We start from the raw sequence: 20070 nt of genomic DNA, 5'->3' as shown, positions 1-20070 counted from the left end.
ATAGGAAGAAGTCATTTGTTGGGTTGTGTCACTTCCAGGCCTTTTAAGTTTACAGCACACACTCAAGATGAAGGAAGACCAAACATTTAATCCAATGACATCTGTCTCCTTTGATATGCTCCATCATTCCTTTGTTCCCCCTTTTATTTGGTCATGTGACCCTAACCTTTGCTTCCTTCCTGGCTGCCTCAAATCATCCCACAACCTATCAGTCACTGCCCACACTGAGTTCCAGACAGACACGCACCGCTCACTCAAGCCATCAGCAAAAAGTCCAACTAAGCAACATTTTCACCCACAGACACAAACACTGAAGATTCCCATCCAGGTGTTTCAAATCCAATACACCCATACGTTGACTTTGAAATGTAAAATTAAGTTAAAAGATTGCAGCACTAGAAAGAACCAGACATCTCAACCTTTGACTTACAAACTTTTATTTAGACATACGCTAGATCGAACACCATATGTCTCTTTTTCCTCTACAAAAACAATGACAGTTTGTACATATAAAAAATAAAAATACAAGAGATTGATGAAGCAACAAACTTCTGCGATGTTTGACAACTACAGCTGCTCTGCAATGGGTAAGGTGTAGCAACATTATACCCCATAACTTCTAAAACAAGCAGGATTTGCTGTTCATTGAGCAGCAGAGGTCTTGGTGGTGTTGCTGGAGTTTGCAGTGAATGCTGTGATCTCACATGGGATAGTTGAGCACCACGTCTTGTTTGGCCAGCTCCAACAACATAGGGTCGTCGAAGAACTTGCTGATGCTCACATCCTCGCTCAGGCCCTTCGGAGAACCCAAAAAATAATTAGATAGCATAAAGAAAATAAGACAATTTACAAGCACATTTTATAGAAGTATCGATGAACAAGTGGTCAAAAGGCTCACTTTGCGTCTTCGGGTCTTGATCATGAACTCTCTGGCTAGATGGGGGGCAGGCTGAGGCTCGAGGGGCCTGATCACAATGCTCTTATCTAAAGGGTCACCGGGCACAATCTGAAAGACAAACACGATCGTCATGGTGAAAAATAAAGAGAGAAAGAGCAAATGGCAGCTGTGACTGGTCAACATGGCAATTCTTCCCCTTTTTACTCAACTGTGCACAATCTGTGAAATAATCTGACAACGCGAAGCACATCAAACTCAGAGCATTAACAAGCTGAGTGGGCATTTCATTAAATATCTGATTCAGTTGCAAGTCTGTCCCTTTGTTACTGAGTCAGGGGTGCGTCCATCAACATGATGGAAAGCGCAACGTGAAAGTGCTGTCACTCTTTTCGTCTGTGACCGACATGGCATCAGCGTCTTGTTAACAAGTTGAGTCAGAAGAAATTAGTTTGAAGGTTTTTAAACAATTTATTAAATCCACTAACTCATTGGATAACCTTTGAAAGTTTTTAGTGAGATGTGATACAGTTCTTAAATCCAGGAAGAAGAGGAAAGCTTGAATCTGAAGTAAGTAGTGTGAGGCAAGTAACTAAGACTTTCTCAGCCTCGAGGAGAGATTAAAAGTAGAGGAAAAGGGGAAAAATATCATCAATAGCATGGCTGAAGCCTAATCAACAGATGGATGGGAGCCTCGAACAAGAATAAGTCAGCAGCGCACTGATAGCATGCCAATACTGGCACTACATGATCAAACTAATGAGGGAGGCACAATATAGCCTCTTGAGTTAAATGTGGCAAACAGCATAGCTCACTGTGCTATATTCTTATTATCTGGGACAGCTGAATCTATATGTGCTGGCAGGACTAGTCAGCAGTGAACATTCATACTGTTGATTGTATCGGTTACAGAAAGAGAGGCTGCCTTTTGAAGAGTCATTAAAGGATAGGTGGTCATGGTGATTGGTACTTCATCTTGGAAGTCTGCTGGGGGGGACTTCCCTTGTTTTTTGAGGGAGGGTTTCTCCAAACACTCTACAACTGAGCTAAGTGGAAATAATTCATCACACTGGTTCACATAATTGCAAAATATCAAAATATTTCTGCTGCAGTTTTAAAAATGAAAATAAAATTAGGAATTTTCCCAGGGGAAATCTGAGTTGGTAACTGCCCTAAAACATGAAGGGTAATTTATATTCTCAGGGAAAAAAACTACACACAATACTTTGGAACCTAACAAGTTGACTGAAATAAGTTACGAGGGAGGAAAAAAAACCCTGTGTGCATTTGTCATCAGTGGGTTTCATTTATTTTTCATGTCCCAAAGGATCAGTGTACCTATAATACATCTTTTTACAGTATTTCAACAAGCTTATGAATAAATAATTCATGCCTAGCTTCTTGTCACACTTTCATTTTCACCTCAAGAGGATAAAACAAAACTTAGGAGTATAAAAATACTTAATATTTCCATCCAGGATAATCCTTTTTTCTTTCAGATTAATTTCAGAGCAGCAAAGTATTAATCTACACTAAGTAGAGTTAATTTTCCCTGACACAGCTCTGCAGAGTGCAGACACAAACACATGTCAGACATGTGCAGAAAGATACCCGGACAGCCACGTTATACTTAAAACGTAATGACTCAACACTCCCCTCTACTCCACATCAAAAGCGTTTTAACCAGAGTGGCAGACATGTGCACGACGTGGGTCACTCTGCTGCACAAGCTGCCATAATTTTATGTGGTGTCAGAGTTTGTCCGTGCAAGTAAGTGCATGGGTTTCAGCAGACGAACCAAAAATCACGCTGTCGTTTAGTGAATATTCACTATGAAATTCACAAATTAACCGTATCTTTGGGGTGGTTTTTTTTTGTCTCTTTTGATAAAATCTTATTCCGCTCCTCAGGTGCAAGCAGGTGAGGGTTGGCCATTATTTCATTCTCAATGAATCTAAGCTTTTTCTTTACTTGTATTAAAGTACAGCGCATACCAAACTCCATGTGTAAGTCTGACACCTCTAGACGTCTCCAAAGCTCCTTGAATGTCTGCGTTTTCTTAGCATTTCCACCTGGATTTTCACTGATGTTGTTACTGACTTTACTGAACAAACATGAGCTGGAAAGCAAGTTAATGTCTTTAAATCTTACCTGCCAGTGGTGGAACACAGACAGAGCAAAGGCCTGACCCTGTGTGTGCGTGCGAAGGTCTGTCTCAAAGCCGAACGAGTCGATGGCTGGGATGAAGGCCTTAATTGTGTAGAGCGGAGAGCCTGGAATTGGTGCATCCTGGGTGACGTGACCCCTGATTAATGACAAACACGACACCAATAATTAAAAAGCAGAAGGAATTTGTATTTACTAATATTTGCACTGCTTTGCACTAAACCCTACATCGATATATAATGAAAACAGACAAACCTCCTTCGAGCCAGCACTGTGTAAACTGCAGACACACAATCAGCTGGAGCCTGAACCTCTACAAAGTAATATGGCTCCATCAACCTCGGAGTGGCCTGAGACATAAGGGACAGTATACATTAAAAGCAAGGACAAAAGCCTGGAGAAAAAAAAATTAAAAATACGGCAATGGCATGTACAGCTGACTGACAGATTTATGAAAACAGCAGCATACAAGCCAAAGAAGATGAGGAAAGAAGCCAACATCATGAAAGAGAAATATTATCACACTGCAATTAAAAAGACCGCACATCAGCAAAGATCCATACTCTAATCAAGGTAATGGAACATTAAAGAAAGTGCAGGTGAAAGGAAAAACTGGAGAAGCTAATGGCAGATGAGAAGAATGGGGATCGGGGGAAGAATGAGCTCACCATGAGGAAAGCAGAGTACACCACTCTCCTTGCTGTTGGGATGACCTGACCTCCTCCTCTGTGGAGAGGCTCCTGAGCTATGACCGCGTCCAGGATCTTGAACTTGACATTTCTGATGGCTGAAGGCAGCAAAACACACGATTATGGTTAAATAACACTGATGAGGAAAGGCACATTTTGACAGAGTACAGTTTCTACAAGGTTAGGAGGAAATTCCAGCACCAGATGCAATCCAAACAAAACAAAGATTTTCTCCATAGAAGCAGCGTGTTTCAGTGGTGCGGGGATCAAAGAGAGAACTTACGTTCGTCACACAGAGGTCCTTCCCTGGTGCCCCACTGGAAGCCTTGCACAATACTGTCTTTGACTGAACCAAGCAGTGCTTTGTCCACCTGTAGGTGAAACACAAGTTGATGGAGGATTGGCTAAAACCTTGACAGTTCAATATCCTTGTATGATTTGACGGGTAGAAACTAAGCACAGCTAGCCAAGAGTGGATGTTCTAAACTTTTGTTTCTTTGAAATGTATTTTTTTGATCTTATAGAATAAAAATTAAAATGAATCATCGATAACTAAACTACTGTCACAAATTTCATATAACGGCATAGTTTAAGGCAGGGATCTCAAACTCCAGTCCTCGAGGGCCAGTGTCCTGAAAGTTTTCCATGTGTCCCTGTTGCAACACACCTGAATAAATTAGGTCATTCAGAGAGAACAAAACTTGACTGCATGCTTAAGTGGCAACCCCAAACCCTACTCAAGTCAATTTAAGTAAATGTAAGTGTTTGGAAAAATGTACTTCCAAAAGTTCTTTTATTGCACCGTGTTCATTCACTCATGAGCTGCTGTAACATGAATCAAATGGCTGAATTGCCACCTCAGCATGCAGTCAAGTTCTATAGAGTCTTGCTAATAACCTGCTAACTGTATTCAGGTGAGTTGCAACAGGGACACATGGAAAAGTTTTCAGGACAGCGGCTCTCGAGAACTGGAGTTTGAGACCCCTGGTTTAAGAGCACTGCCAACAAGTTCTGATTGGTTCAGTTTGTCGGTCTCTAAGCTACTCAAAAAACTGTGCTCATTTGCATGATTTTTTTTTTAAACCAGATGTGGACCTTGGACCAGTTTAGAAGTGATTGAAATTCCCAATTGGAATCGAGCAAAAACGAGACCATATGTCTCATATACACAAATGTTAATTTGAAAAGTGAAGAAATAGTGTCATCACCTTGAAGTATCACAAACTAATTCAGATCCAGATGTTCATATGAATATGGGGGATTTTGAGATTTGGTGCAAGTATGCTCCTCTGGGTTTCTATTGTTAATGCATGAATTTCGGCAAGACTGAAAAAAGTCAAACTGCCAAATACTCACAGGGTTTCAGCTTTTCAAATGACAAATTCTTTTGCATAAAAACAATTTGAATTTTGTGCTTTTAAAAGCCCCATTTTCTGTTATGTTTTTGGATGCTTTTTTAAACTGTCAAAGAGTTTTATTTTGTTTTGAAGAGTCTGTGCTCAAGTAGGAAAAAGCGTCTAGCATTAAATCTTTGCATAGACAAACAGGCGCACACCTAAAACCTCACCTCAGAAGGCAGTGTGTCGTCTACAAGAATGTTTGGTCCTGTAGTGTCTGGTCCGAAGGCCCAAATAGATCTGGCAGCCAGCAAATCCCAGTCGTACTTGGTCTGGAAAAACTCTCCCAGCTTCTTCCTGTCATGAGAAAAGAACAGAGCCCAGTTGAAAAGAGGGCTGCACCACTGTGCAACTGTGTAACATTAAAGATATTGGCTCGCTGGGGGGTAAAGGGGTTAATGGAAGAGGAAGAGTATCCCATGCTGGCTCTGCTGGGTACCAATGAGCTCAGACATGTACTGACTGGAAGCCTCTCTCGAGCACCATACACACTCATGCATGTAATCATGTCAGAGAGAGGAAGAAATTCATCCATGCTTTTAGTGAACGATTCAATTACTGTAAGTGACTTGATCAATATAGCATGGAGGATTTTAAAAAAAAATGAAGACATACATTCATAATGCACAGACGTTTGTTCTTCATATTGCCTTAATGTTAAAATACAGAAAGTTGTTTATATACACTTTAAATAGATATATTGGTGACAGTAGCTGCTTTTGTATTTCACATTTCCTTCACCCAATAGTCTTGAATACCAGTAATACATTTTAAAGAAAAAGAAACATAAGAGGCAATTAAGATGTGACTAAAATATAGACTTTCATTGACCATTGAGGTTTTTTTTGTTAATACAGTGTCCCTTCATTTGTGCAAGCGCTAGAAAAATCGACAAACCAATAGAACCAACTGTAAAATGTTTGTCCAAATTTTAAATGCATGGATTATTTTTAATACCTTAATGTAAAATACCAGCATTGATTGTATAAAGTCTGGCACAAAAAAATAGTTCTCTCTCTTGAGATGCTTTTCCTGGCCTTGTGCTTTTAGTTTTGGCTTCAGTAATCTAAATAAATAGATATATAGATCTAAATATAAAAATGGGACAGCGGAATGCTGGAGAAGATGTGGATCAGAAGAGGCACATCATTACTATATCTTTTGGGACTGCCCTAACTTAAAAAATTACTGGCTGGGAATTCATAAAACTCTGTGTGAGGTTTTTAAGATAAATTTGTAAATTTGTACTTGGGCTTGGTTGCTGGCTCGGTCCGGGGAGGGGACACAAAGCTCTTACAAGCACTATTAGTGGCCAGCAAAAAACCAATAACCAGAAAGTGGTTAAATCCAACTCCGCTAACACTTGAGGATTGGTTTAATGTGTTTTTTGAAATATTTGAAATGGAAAAATTGACATTCTTTTTAAAAATTCGAAAAGACAAATTCTACAAAATATGGAATAAATGGATTAGCTTTGTGTCCCCCATCCGCCCTGAATTTAGGTAAGACCAGCCCTGAATTGGTGTATCTCCCATGTATCGTACAATGTCAGGTTGACCCTCAACTTCATAATATGTACTGTCAAGCCACCGAGTTCATTTCTTCGCTATCTGAATGTAAAACAAAAGGACTAAGAAAAAGTCTTCTTCTTTTTTTTCCTCTCTCTTTGTTTTTTTTTTTGGGGGGGGGGGGGGGGGGGGGGACTAAATAATAGCAATGCACCTTATTGTAACAAGTCCTTTTTTTTCCTTCAATAAAAATATATATACAAAAAAAAAACCAAAATCATACTCGGCCGTATTGAGGTCAGGTGACCGAGTTAGCCATCTAAGAACACGTGCATGTCTTTTACCTTAAAAAGCTGCTCCAATGCGTTTTTCTGCATCTTTTCTTGTAATGTTCAAATTAGTTTTGCAGTATTTAACTGAATGTGAGCAGAAACTATAGTTCTATAACTTAAAAACATCTTGCTACTTCTTGCTGCAGTCACAAAATCAGTAGCAATCGGTGACCCAGTGCCTCTGGATGCCATGCATTCCGCTAACATAACACTGCCTTCACTGCGTTTGATAGATAATGTGGTATTGTTTGGATCATGAACCCTTTCTTTCCTTCCTTTTTCATTCTATGTGCCCACCATTCTGGCATGAGTTCATTTTACTTTCATTTACAAATAAAAAACCCCCCAAACCATTAATCAACTGGGCATTTCTTTCCTTTTTAGGTCTTTTCTGGAAAATCTAAATTTGATCTGTTTCTGTTTCTTGAGTGTTGCCAGCAGTTTCCATGTTGTAAACTATTTAGATTTGTGAAGCGCCGCTTGACTGTAGACTTTTACAATAAGATAAATGAAAATAAAATATTGGTCAGGATGGCGCTGAAGTATTAAGTATTTTATAACCCTGGTATCATATTAGAAGGAAAAGGAAGAAATTAACACGTCTAAAATAAAAAAGTAAATTACATAATTTTAGTTCATTCTATCTTCTATACGTGTGAGGATAAGAGTAATGTCTTCACCTACCTGTTCCAAGATATCTGCACTACTTCATTCTCGATGTCCTCGGCCAGCCCCTTCTCCAAGGGCTCGGCAATCATGGTGATCTTATTCCTGTCAATCATATCATACATCTATCAATCACTAATTATGGGTTGGAGCGACACTCAGCTCAAGGGAAAGACTGACTGAAACACTCTGAACAGTGCACATATTTAACTTCTCAACATCAAACACTACAAACTGCAAAACAGCATGCATTAGATTTGAAACTTTAAAACTTAAAAAGAAAATTATTTTAGAGCCGGGTGCTCTAAATTATATTAATAATCTATCCCAGACTGCCCTCATGCTGTTGTTTGTTTGGATAAGATCTAAAAATATTACCCTCGACACGTACTTTTTATTAGGCGTCTCAGCAAAGCACTTCAGGGACGATGTCTCCACAACCGTTTCACAGAAAGTCACAACAGGGTCGGCAACCTGAGGGGGACGAGGAGCGAAATTACAAATAGAAAGCAATGTTTCATTTTTCTACCAAAAAAGTAAATAAAAACCACAAAATAAAAAACTTCTTCAAAAACATCAAAGCACATCTGGGTTGGCAGCGGAGTGGATAACACACCGTTTCCTCCCCTTTAACAGACTAACATTCCAGCTACAGCCTAATAACTTTCAGGGAAATTGCAGCAAAAACTAAATCTCATCATTTAAATTTTCTTACTAATTCTCGTGGTCCCTAAAGTTGTCATTACGAGACGTGAAATAAATGCCACAAGTTGTACATCATTAGTAAAGCAATGCGGAGGAAAAATTACTTTAATGTCGATTTCAGAGTACATCTTCCTCAAGTCGTGCATGACGCAGTCCAAGTAAAGCTCTCCTGTCCCCAGGATGACATGCTCTCCAGACTCCTCCACCTGAAAGACAAACACACCAGTCAATTCATTTAACTGTTGTTTAGATTACAGTCTGGAGCAGTGACACTTCCAATGTTTGTCCTTTCAAAGGTAAAACTACACTGAAATCTTTTAAAACATACTGACTTTAAAATAACAGGCTCAGGCTGTTATTTAAAAAAAAAAGAAAAGAAGAAAACTATTGAAATATGTGTGATGTCATACCTTTGTGGTGAGAGAAGGATAGCTCTTGTTAACCTTCCTCAGTCCGTCGAGCATTTTGGGCAGCTCTGATGGATTCACTGGCTCCACTGCGATCTTGATGACTGATGCTGTGTTGAACTTCAACGGCCTAAAAATCTGAGCCTAAAAGGCAGAGTTAAAAAAAACATGAGAATCTGGATTTGACTCTTTTTTTATTTTTCTAAGACGTTGGGCATATTTTTCTGCCGATCTCCCACCTCTTCGTTCCCTCTGGGCTCTGTGATTGTGGCGGTCTTGACGATCGGCTGGTCACAGCCCTCAATGAGAACCCAGTTGCCGGCGGGCACTCGATTCACTTCAATCTGATACCTAAAATAGTGGGATGAACTGAAATTTTAATAACCAATCCCTGATTTGTGACAAAACAAAGAATTCAAGCTTTAAAAGTATACCTGGCCACAGAAATCCAGAGACGCCCCACAGTGCAGACCTGAGAGTCCTCCTCATCTTCAAGTGTGTAGTTCTCTCCCAAGACCTTGACGGGCTGACCTGCCTGAATGGTCCCACTCAGCACCCGACCGAAAGCATGGAACTGAACGCCATCCTCTGTACTGTACATCTTAGTGGTGTGGCACATCAGAGGACCCTGAGGACGACAGACATGAGAACATAAGAGGAATGATGAAGAAGTGGAAAGTTTTAACCACTGGAACATAACTTTTAGTAAAGGTATCAATTAACAATTTGTGTTTTTCAAGCAATTCAAGGAGCCCTTTGACTTTTTTTGCATCAGACCTGAAAGAATTCCACTGGAAGGACACTGCCACCTTTAGTAATTAACTGCTGCATCTTCTCAGCACACAACAAACCTGACCTTCCATTAAACTTACATCAGGATCACACTCTGCCATGACTTCCCCCAAGTCTGAGTCAAGACCTCCGGTGTAGGTGTGCTCGATCTTGTTCCTAGCACCCTCTTGTGGTGAAGGAATGTGTTGCACGCACATGTCTACAAAGCCTGCAAGAAAAGCGCCAAGATTTCAATATTTGATGTACTGGAGATATGAGACTCAGATTTTCTAAAGAATGACCATTAATCTACAGATTACAGCTACAAAATACAGACAAGCTAATAGTCTATAGTATTATTACTACTTTATTGATTACGCAGCCAAGCATACAAGCCTGTATAGTATTTTAAGTTGAAAAAAGAAAGAAATAATAATATATATATATATAAACAAAACAAAATAAATAAATCGGGCAATACCAGTGAACTCTCCAAAGAAGCGATTACAGACGAGCCTCAGCAAGGGTCTAATGTTCAGCTTCAGCTCCTCCTTAGTCAGATGGATACCAAGCTCATCCAAAACTCGAGGGAGAGACGTGTCCACATCTCCAACCACCTAGGCACAAAGAGGATTTAGGTAAGGATTACACACAGAGCTTTGCGAGTTCATCCCACCCTTCCTGCAGCCAGAATGTACCGAGCTACCTGGTTGTGCATATGTTAAAAAAATAAATAAATAAATAAGACGTTAAATGCATCGAACCTGTGAGAGGATCTTGTAGAGAGGCTCCAGAACAAATTCCACAAAGCTGCGCTGGGAGTTACTACTGGGAGCTTTTTTCGTGAACTTGCGACTGAATTAGGAAGAGGAGAAAACTGCTGTAGTAGTAATAATAGTAATGGTGTATTAAGAGCGTAGCTGCGTATCCACATTAGCTACTCACGTTTTGGGGTTGAAATAAATATCTCCCCAGAGCCTCTTGGCAAACTCATTATAGTTGATGTCACCTACAAACAGAGAGAGAAAGGGTAAGAGGATACTGTGCAGTGTATGAAATAAAGTCATGGCTTTTTGTAGGGCTGGTCACATGAAAGTCGAAGCTTTGAAGCCCCCAGACTGAACTAAGATTCTTCAGTTCTGACATTTGTTTTTCAGGCTTCCTGAACCATTTTAAAAATCAAAATCACGTGTGTTAAGATTATTTTTCAAGACAGAAAAATATCAAAACGATATATTATACATCAGCTTTCAGTAAAAGCCATAAGCACTTGTTAGATTTACAACCTAAAAGCCCCCTAACTTCAGAGTATTTTGTAATCTTATGGTTTTAGCTTATCGAATGTACTTTAGAAACCAGAAATTATTTAATCCATCAACTATGCTATGTAAACAAAAAAGGTTCATTTAACAAAACATAAACAACACATAAAAACTGAAATAGATAAACTGTATAAGGATGCCATGTTTCTTATGCATTTACATGTTTTAAATGAATTAAATTGGGTCAAAATAGCAGAAATACACATGGTTCTATATTCAGACAAAGCTTTATGGTTAAAAACAGCAATATATTAATACTGCTGTAGTGAAGCACTGATTTCACTACTTTATAAGCCCAAAAGTCATCTCACCATAGGTATCTGAGTAGATCTTTGCAAAGGACCCCAGGGTGAAACAGATGCTGTACTGAGAGCTGGCAAAGCAGACATTTCCAAGGAGAGGAGACACCACCAAGTTCTCATCTGTAGAATATGTGCTGAGAGGGAAGAGAAATAGCCAATCAGCAACCAGTGTCACTGGGTGGTCAGTTCCAGATTAATGTGGCTTTCCTTTAAAAGAAATTCTTGCTGCGACCATGTTTACCGCCTGACAAAATAAAGAATCCTGCTATTGTCAGCAGTGCAGTGCTAGCAAGCTTCACACTACCTCATACCACCAAGATATCATATTAGAAAATATTTAAACGTAGTAACTTAACATACACCAAGACAATAATATTTATTATTAACAAATATTTTTATGGTAATTTCCTTTGGGGGGGAAAAAAAAATCACATAAAACACTTCAGACACTGTTAGCGAGGGGTTCCCAGTATTACCTCAGCAAACCATTGACCTCATCTACAATGTGGCGAAGTTTATAATAAGCATCTGTGGGCGGCAGTTTGAGCTCCAGAATGAGACGATCAACCTTGTTGATGCAGATGGTGATCGCCATTCGCTCCTGAACTGCATGCTTGATGAGACGCTCTGTGTTCAGCATCACCTGGGCAGAGATACACAAATATCTGTGAGATCTATGGGCAGCTGAAGAACACACGTATAATGACATAAAAAGATATAGATGGTGTTGGTTTGGGAGAACCGCAAATAGGAGTTGACTCACTCCTTCTGCTGCATCTATGAAGAGGACAACGCCATCTGAGAGGCGGATGCTAGATGTGACCTCGTCAGAGAAATTCACGTGGCCTATGGGAGGACAAGCACAAAAGTAGACTTGTTAGTTTTTATGTTTTTTGTCAGCAACTTTTAGCTCATTCTATAAAACCTCAAAATATGCATCTAACAACTAAAGGATCCAGTGTGAATACAATACCTGGTGTATCCATTATATTGAAAAGGTAGGATTTTCCTCTGGAGTCAGGCAGGACCATTGTGACAGGGGTACTTTTGATGCCAACCCCTCTCTATAAAAACATGGATCAGGCAAAAGCAAGGAAAACATCAATACAGTCTTCTAAAGAAGATATTCAGGCTAAATAGACTCTGGATACTTATAAATATTGATAGAATTATTTAGTAATGAATGCTATGTAGCATTACAGCAGTTAAACCAAGCCACTCACCTCTTGTTCGGTAAAGAGGATGTCTGTGTACCGGAGCTGAAAAAGTAAAACAGATCATGTTGGTCTCAGCTGTCATATACAGAATTTATGTATAACAGACTGCAAACATTTTGAATTATTGTACACAACACTCACATCCACATCATCTCTCTTCCTGATTTCTGGGTGTGTCTGCTCAATCAGGCAATCCACAAAACAGGTCTGAATGGAATAAACACATTCATTAGATTCCCGTGAGCCACAGATGGCTCTAAAGTGCAGCCATGTTATTAGCATATGCTCCAAAATGTTCCAAATCTGTTCAATTTTTCATCTTAGGAACACATGTTCTCTTGGCTACATGCTGGAGGAGGACCACGACTGGAAGAGCATATTTAAAGAAGCCTGAGCCCGGAGCAGGAATAAGGCAGACTCTAACCTTGCCGTGGTGAAGGTGACCGCAGAGGGTGACGTTACGAATCAGCTCTGGCCCGTCCATCAGATCTGCGAGAAATCTGGCGAGGGAGAAGAGGGTTAATGCTGCTTGCTAAAGACACACTGTAAATGCATGTAGATGGACTAATGTGTAAAGAATATTACACGAGATCAGTCTGTGAAACGCTGAATTGCATTTTCAGATGCAACGAAACACTTGAAAATTTCTTACTCCATATCGTAAACTGTGGCAGGCAACTCCTGTTCCATCAGGGTGAACTGCTTGTTCTTCACAGGCTTGATGATCGGCTCTGGAAGGAGTAAAAAGACAATATTGTGTACAGGATTATGAAAAGAAGCATTTTTAAGACTGCACTCCTTGACTATGTTTACAGTACAGAAAAATCCAGTCTACTGTTAAAATGTATCTGAAAATACAGAGAGGGAATCTGTGGGTTTTCAAAACATTTACATTTTCCTTTAATTTTGCCCAGTGTACTATTGCGCCTGTTTTCATCCATCTATGTTCTTCCACTTATGCTGCTTCCTAACAAACCCAAATTCACTGTTAAGTTCAGCTCGACCAAGATGACAAGACCTTCGGGGTTTCTCGTTAGTGACTACACATGTAAGCATGATTGGTCCTCATAAAGTTAAAGCCATGAGCATCTGTTACTTGACAGAAGTCTAAGCATTTTCCTATCATTTTTTTTATTTTTGACTAAATTAAAGCCCATTTTTAAAATAATGCCGACTTTACATTTATAATAATGTTAGTCATGGTGCTGGTAATTTTCTGTTGAGAGAAGGCAAAAACCTCTTTTCTGTATGTAGAAACCTTGGATTTTGGTCAACAAGGTTTTTTTTTTCCATCTTTAGATCAATTTAAGCAGCCCTACCTGTAAGTGGTTGTGTATCTTCCTCCTGTACAATAGTTTCCACTTCAGGCCCATAGACCTCCTCTGCTGTAGGATAGTACTTCTTGTCCTCATGCAGGACCACCTCCATGCCAGGGACATCATCATCAGCATCCGCTGGCTCATCCTCGTCATCTTCATCACCCTGCAAATTGTAAATACCACAAACTCATGTATACACTGCAAACACGAACTTCGGTACTACCTGGTAATTACTGCTGGTTCTTGAGTGTTAAGCATACCTCGTCGACGTCTCTGTCCTCTGCATCCAGGTCATCATCATCGTCGTCAGAGTCCAGCTCTGGACCGATGTAGTTCCCAAACTCGTCATACAAATCAGCCTCCATATCGCAGAGAACTAAATGAGGGGTTGATATATCAATGAGCAAGTGAATCTGGTGGCAAAGTTAATTTAATAAATACGATCCACTGTAGCATACAAAACGCATAACGTTTCAGCAGAAATATATATATATATATATATATATATATGAGAGGGGGAAAAGACGAGATATTTAAAATGTATAACGTATCTTATTGCTGTTTAAAGTTAGCCAAAACGCAACGTGTCACTGAGTCATCAATAACACATCAGTAACTTCTTCACTTTAATGCTTCACTGGAAAATGAAATGTACTTTTAATATAAGTTAGCTTTAGCTTGTTTTCTGTCTGCCAGTGGCGGTTAACATTCATGAGAAAGTATATGTCACTGTAAGTCACCGCTAAAGCGAATGCTAACGCTAACCGCTGCATAGCATGCAGGGTCGCAGTTCAGGTACTTTTATCAAGTTCACTCGAGTTTTCGGTCCACAGATAATCAGCACAGAAAATGCATCTTGACTAAGACGTTTCCGTTTGACATAAGCAGCTCTTCTATTACTGCACTAGCGATCCTAAGACGACCGTGCTAGCCGGCTAACAAGCACAGAAATGAATGGCTTGAAAGCGACGTTTGAGTTACGTTGTTGTTGTTCAGAGATTTTAGTTAAAGATAACTCAGTGCTGCATGCTGCTAAATACACGTACCTGTATCCTGTGGGAATAACTTAATTATCGATTTCGAGCAAACCGAGAGTTGTGTTTATAAGCAGAGGAGAAAATATTATTCAAAGAGCGCCATGCGCACCAGACGCTTCCGGTTTTCTTCTTCGGCTGTTTAATATGAAGGCGGTTAACAATGAATGTCAAAGCTCACTACTTCCCCCATTTGGGCTACAAAGCCACTACTGCACACGTTTTCAAAACGAAGGGTTCATTGCTAAATCGCTTCACCATCCACAAATGACACTTGCTGCAAAATAAAACGTGTGTACTCACAGAGCATTTATGTAATGATTTGTTTTTATTTTTTTATATCTTCACTGACGTCCGTGTGCAATTGTTGCCCTCAGGTGATCCTCATATGCAAATACAACTTCCTCTATTTTTAGAGTTATTTTGATAACTGCTTTTAGAATATATTAGCCGAAAGACTCGGAAAATGTAAACGTTACCGTGTTGTAGACATAAATCTTAATCGGTGACCTGAATGAAGACCTTCACAACATCGCGTATGCAGTTACACCCTTTAGCCACAAGAGGACACTAGACAGCAATGAATATGCTCGTGAGGAGATAAAGGAGATGAAAGTAAAGACATTTTGTAATATTTTTATACACTAAAAGTCAGGCATGCCTTCTAATAAAGGATGAAAATACTTTTTTTAAACAAATATCAACGTATAAGACGTCATTCTGGAAAAAAAAAATCATTGGTTTGTGTTTTAATGTAGCTTTCAGGTGTCATTTCAAGCCCGTTTTTAATTGCAGTCTCTTTCAAATGACTTTGTAATTGTTATGGCATGCAAATTGTGGGTGCGTGTGAGTTTGTGATGGGAGTTAAAGCAGTCTAAAAATTTCAGACGAGGGATATCCTAGCAGTTGTCAGCGTTGCAACAGAAAATGTGACACTATGTCCCGCCGTTATGAACGATATGGGGGGCGTTCGCTGCTGCTCGTGGATTCTGGCAATGTAATAAAAAGTGCACAGACACAGTTTCAGTCGATGGCTTTATTCCTGCTGGTGTTGATAGTTTCAGTAGGCGAAGCCTACACAATAAAGACAGACTGATAAACATAAACACACACTCTTGATACACGGTCATTCATACAGTTCTCAATTAGACAGAAGGTAGTGTCTGGGGAACGTAGAAAATACTGTTTGGTCAGTTTCAATGCCCTTTGCCATCACATGGCAGTGTAAGTCTGAATTTTATTTAATGGATTTAATGTTGCATATTCAAAAATGTGCAGTTTGTAATAAAACAGTTATAACTGCTATTCGGGAGCACTCAAGTCAGTTGGTTGATATGTTTGTCATGTTATTTATAAGATTTTTATTGACTGCTGCAGTGATTCCTCACACCACTGACCCACTTTAACATTTACGATCACTCCATGTTCCACACTGAAGGATATTTAATCAGATGCTCTCAAACTTTATAGTTATACTGAAATATGCTGTAATATGCTTATATCATTACATTTGATTCCCCACTTTGGGTAACAGCTGAGGTCTTGATGTCTAATGATTAAACCGGGTTTCTATTTCAGGGCTGGGGAACAAAAACGTGAGATTCTGGACTGAGGCACGTCTTGGTTGCCAGATAGACACAATGACCCTTGCAGATGGTACAAATATCTTATTGCCGTGCACAACAATTTCTGGGAATATTTTACCTGAGAATATGACTTAAAGTGTCAGCTGGCCCCTTGATTACCCCCCCTCTGTGTTACACTCTCTAAGTGTGTGGCCCTTTAATCTGCCACCAGTTTCCGGAGCCGCTGCACCACATCCTCCGCGCTCACCCAAGGCACCGTGACAGCCTTGAACTCCCCTGGCTGGGCTTCGTGGGTCTCGGTGATCAGCCGGTGCATGGGGAAGTCCCTCCGCGGGAAGGCCACGTCGCGGGGACCGAGGGAGAGCGCGGGGCAGAAGTCATTAGCTCCGTCCCCGACGTAGAAGATTCTCTGGTACGGGCGCCCCCGCTCCTGCGTCCTGCGGGCCACGTAGTCCTTGACGATCACCTGCTTGCACATGTTGTCTGGGCACCGGGGGCAGTCGTGAGAGTGGAAGGGCCGCAGCACCAGCCGCCCGTCCTTGTTGAAGGTCGCGGGGTTCGAAAAGATCCGGTGGAACAGCTGGCGGGCCCCGACGCGCCGGAGCCAGCACTCTATGAAGTAAGTGTTGGCGTCGGACACCAGTATCACCTCAAAGTCCTTCGCGGGCCGGTTGCGGAGGAACTGGAAGAGGGTGAGCATGCCGGGTGTGGCCGGTATCTTCTCCATGACGCTGCGTATGTCGCTCTCAGTGACCCCCTGCTCCGCCAGGTAGGCCAGCACCCGCTGCATGTATTCGTTGTAGCGGCCGGGCTGATAAGTGTCCGTCAGCCACCCGGGGAGGTGCTGACCCGGGACGGCCTGCACGACCATGTCATCGCTGGTTTCATCCACGATGGTCTCGTCGAAGTCAAAGAAGATCAGGAAGCGCTTGTCAGGGGAGATGTGAGCTGGGTGGGAGGCCATGATCTCTGAGCGCCTGGGTCTCTGGGGTTCCTCCTCGCCTGGGGGATGGGGTGGGACATAACAGCAGTTGAAGATTGAATCCCCCATGATTTACTACGCCACAACTTTTAATATTGCCAAGTGGCATCAAATCTCCACCCCCGCTCTTCTGCTCTCCAGCATCCCACGCAATGGGCCGCGGTGAGGTGGAGGGTGACCTTCTGGGAAACATCAATGCAATAAAGGAGGGTGTGGGGGTTTGGGTGGAGGCAAAGAAGTCAAATATAGATTTCATAGCAATAATATAATTTCAATGAAAAGGCACGAAAAAAAATCTATAAATATAATATAAAGCAGCCAACCAACAACTGTGTCAGACAAGAGGCGGCAGCAAATTATGGATTTGTGGAGGGGGGGGTCAAGTATTGTGTAGAAGAGCGAAAAACAAGGTAAGACTCACTTATGCAGCAAGCAAAACGATAAGCTACAGATTACATATCCGGGCAGGTCAGCCCTATTCAACTTTTTCACAGGACGTGTGCTTACCTTGGATTTTCCCGGATGTCTACAGTGGATGTCCAGATCAAACCAGTTGACTTCAAACTGTAGCTGGTTTGTTCCTTTATGGGAAGAAAAATACAATGAATGCTGAATCAGTGGAAACGCAGTACGGGACAAACTTAAAAGGCAGACAAATGCCGAAAAAAGGTCAGAGAGCTCATAAAGCACACATAAAAAAAACAAAACAACTATTAATAGGGATTTTAGACTTTTCTTTAAATAATAATAATAATAAAAAAGCTTACTGATTAGTAAGAAAAGCCATGGCTACTTATCAAGCTGCTAATCTAGAAGGGTTTTGTTTTACATAACAGCAGCACAAACATCATGCAGTCAAGGCGATGTGCGCTGGATTGAGGTTTAAAATACTACTACTACTACTAATAATAATAACAGATGAGTCACCGGCTCTGGTTCCGATCCCCGGTGTCAGTCAGCTCCGATCCGGTCTCATAGAGGAGAGGTAGAGTTCCGCCGGTCGGCCGGTGGCTCGCGCACTTTTATGTGCCACTCAAACCCACCGGAGCCGCTCTGAACGTGACCGCGCCTCCGAGTCCGCCCATTTAATAGCAGCCTATTGCGCGCGTTCACGATATAAAAAGGTGGAGGGGGGAGGGGATTGTGGGAGTAGGGGGAGGGAGAAAGGAAGAAGAAAAACCCATCGAGAGTAAATAGTCCGTTCCTTGAATATAACCATAGAAGAAATGTGCGCCAGTCTCGTAAATGTAGCCCATTAGTATTTATACATGGCTCCAAACGTGGCATAGCCACATCCACACAATGGAGCATTTACCGAAAAAAAAGAAAAGTTGTGGAGAATAAGCACTTCTGGTAGCAGTGGGAGGTCAATGGGACAAGGTCTAGCTCTCAAGTTTTCCCATTTATACGTCTTTGTGTAATTCCAATTTGGAGTGGAGAATCAGGGATAACATCTGAATAACCCCATCTCATCTGAATTTGCTAAAGTAACTCAGCCACATTCACTTAAAACAGAACAGTTTTAATGCTCTCTCATGTTCTTACAAAGAGAACAAGCACCTTCCCTCATCCAGGATGATCTGGATTTCCGGCCAATAAATACTCTGTTGCAAAGGCGGCACAGGGAACGGGGGCAAAGTACCACATGCGAGACATTTGTGAGGATGACTGGAACGAAATCATTTCACATCTGAGAGCAGTGTTGTGTTTTCGTTTATTAACTACAGGGAAACATTAGCATCGCAGCAAGGGAGTTTGTGTTGCCTGCTTGTTTCTCCACGAGACAGCAGTCTAGATAAAACCCTGCAAGTATACTGATTAATGAACCGCACTGCAAGTTTCAGAGCGGTGCACACTTGCCTACAAAAACATGGCATGAAGCCCTCCTCTCTTTATCTGCCTGCTGACAGACGGAGGGGGGGCCTCCTCCCTCCTCAACACCGCAAGGCGTAATGACTAACAGCTGGGGAGGCCGACTATTTTGAAGCCCAAATGGGAATGGAGATGTACAGACTGTGTGTTATTATCTCCCCTGCTCATGGAGTGAGCCTTGGTACCTGACCACCCACTCACCAACAGTGAGTCACTCACACTTTTCTCTACCCATCAGCCCGCTCTGCTACCTTATAGGATTATGTGACTCATTGGTGCACCACTTAAAACCTCCTATGGTGATGGAGGATACACAGCATTTTAGGAGGTATTCTAGCAACAATAAATGCCTTAATGTGACATCAGTGGAGGTGCACGCTGTTAATGCATGAATAAACCTGGCTGAGATGCAACAAGAGATATCCAAGAAGTCAATTTTAAACACACTCTTGTAATCTATGTAAGTAGTTATATGGCCTCAAGGTGCATTTGCATATCTAAGAGGTACAATGTGGGTACTTGACTGTCAAGATCACTGCCCTCAAATACAATAAAGCCTGCTGTGACTTTAAAGTGAACAGGAAGTGCTCACAAAGAAGAGGATCTAAAACTTCTCTTGTCAAATAAATGCGCAGCAAAGCAAAGCTGTTGTTGAACCCTGAGGGTCACGTGTAGCCCGCAGCCATTGTTAGGTAACATGTTGTGCCAAGAACCCAGTGAACCTAAAAATAGTAGAGTAAGAGCCGCAGTGGCAGCAAGCTACACTTTTCAGGAAAGTAAGGTATGAAAGTTAAACAGACCTGCTGCATTTCATAACCATCTGCATCCAGCAAAGCAAAACAAACAAACTCAGATGTAATAATCATGGCTACTTGTTTTTACTTTTAAAGTTAGCAGTCA

The 20070-nt window shown here is 41.2% G+C and overlaps 2 protein-coding genes across 5 annotated transcripts; both read right to left on the bottom strand.

Moving 5' to 3' along the window:
• Positions 1 to 420: 420 nt before the first annotated feature.
• Positions 421 to 14897, bottom strand: eftud2 (elongation factor Tu GTP binding domain containing 2). Its single transcript, XM_085271870.1, has 28 exons — positions 14743 to 14897; positions 13957 to 14072; positions 13697 to 13859; positions 13030 to 13108; positions 12802 to 12877; positions 12519 to 12584; positions 12384 to 12419; positions 12134 to 12224; positions 11924 to 12006; positions 11637 to 11803; positions 11170 to 11294; positions 10482 to 10545; positions 10301 to 10391; positions 10018 to 10153; positions 9638 to 9765; positions 9200 to 9393; positions 9005 to 9116; positions 8769 to 8909; positions 8463 to 8564; positions 8045 to 8127; positions 7672 to 7758; positions 5318 to 5444; positions 4034 to 4121; positions 3730 to 3848; positions 3317 to 3411; positions 3047 to 3200; positions 899 to 1006; positions 421 to 796 (listed from the first exon to the last, which is right to left on the bottom strand). The coding sequence occupies exons 2-28, from the start codon at positions 14059 to 14061 to the stop codon at positions 701 to 703; spliced, it is 2916 nt and encodes a 971-aa protein (XP_085127996.1). The 5' UTR covers positions 14062 to 14072; positions 14743 to 14897; the 3' UTR covers positions 421 to 700.
• Positions 14898 to 15751: 854 nt separating this feature from the next.
• Positions 15752 to 20065, bottom strand: phospho1 (phosphoethanolamine/phosphocholine phosphatase 1). Of its 4 annotated transcripts, none has more exons than XM_085271863.1 (3): positions 18226 to 20065; positions 17806 to 17879; positions 15752 to 17480 (listed from the first exon to the last, which is right to left on the bottom strand). In XM_085271863.1, exon 3 carries the CDS (start codon positions 17365 to 17367, stop codon positions 16513 to 16515), a length of 855 nt encoding a protein of 284 aa, XP_085127989.1. In that variant the 5' UTR covers positions 17368 to 17480; positions 17806 to 17879; positions 18226 to 20065; the 3' UTR covers positions 15752 to 16512. The 4 variants fall into 4 exon arrangements, with proteins under 4 accessions (XP_085127989.1, XP_085127993.1, XP_085127990.1 ...); XM_085271867.1 differs by having other exon boundaries at positions 15752 to 17318; positions 18226 to 20063; XM_085271864.1 differs by lacking the exon at positions 18226 to 20065 and adding an exon at positions 18066 to 18187.
• Between the last annotated feature and the right edge of the window lie 5 nt (positions 20066 to 20070).

This window comes from Mchenga conophoros, linkage group LG4 (assembly GCF_057382185.1).
Source record: "Mchenga conophoros isolate Kocher_MC1m ecotype Shallow Benthic linkage group LG4, M_conophoros_male_GT1.1, whole genome shotgun sequence".
NCBI classification, from domain to species: Eukaryota; Metazoa; Chordata; class Actinopteri; order Cichliformes; family Cichlidae; genus Mchenga; species Mchenga conophoros.
Note: the sequence above shows the minus strand (reverse complement) of the source record. Positions and strands in the feature narration are given on the sequence as shown.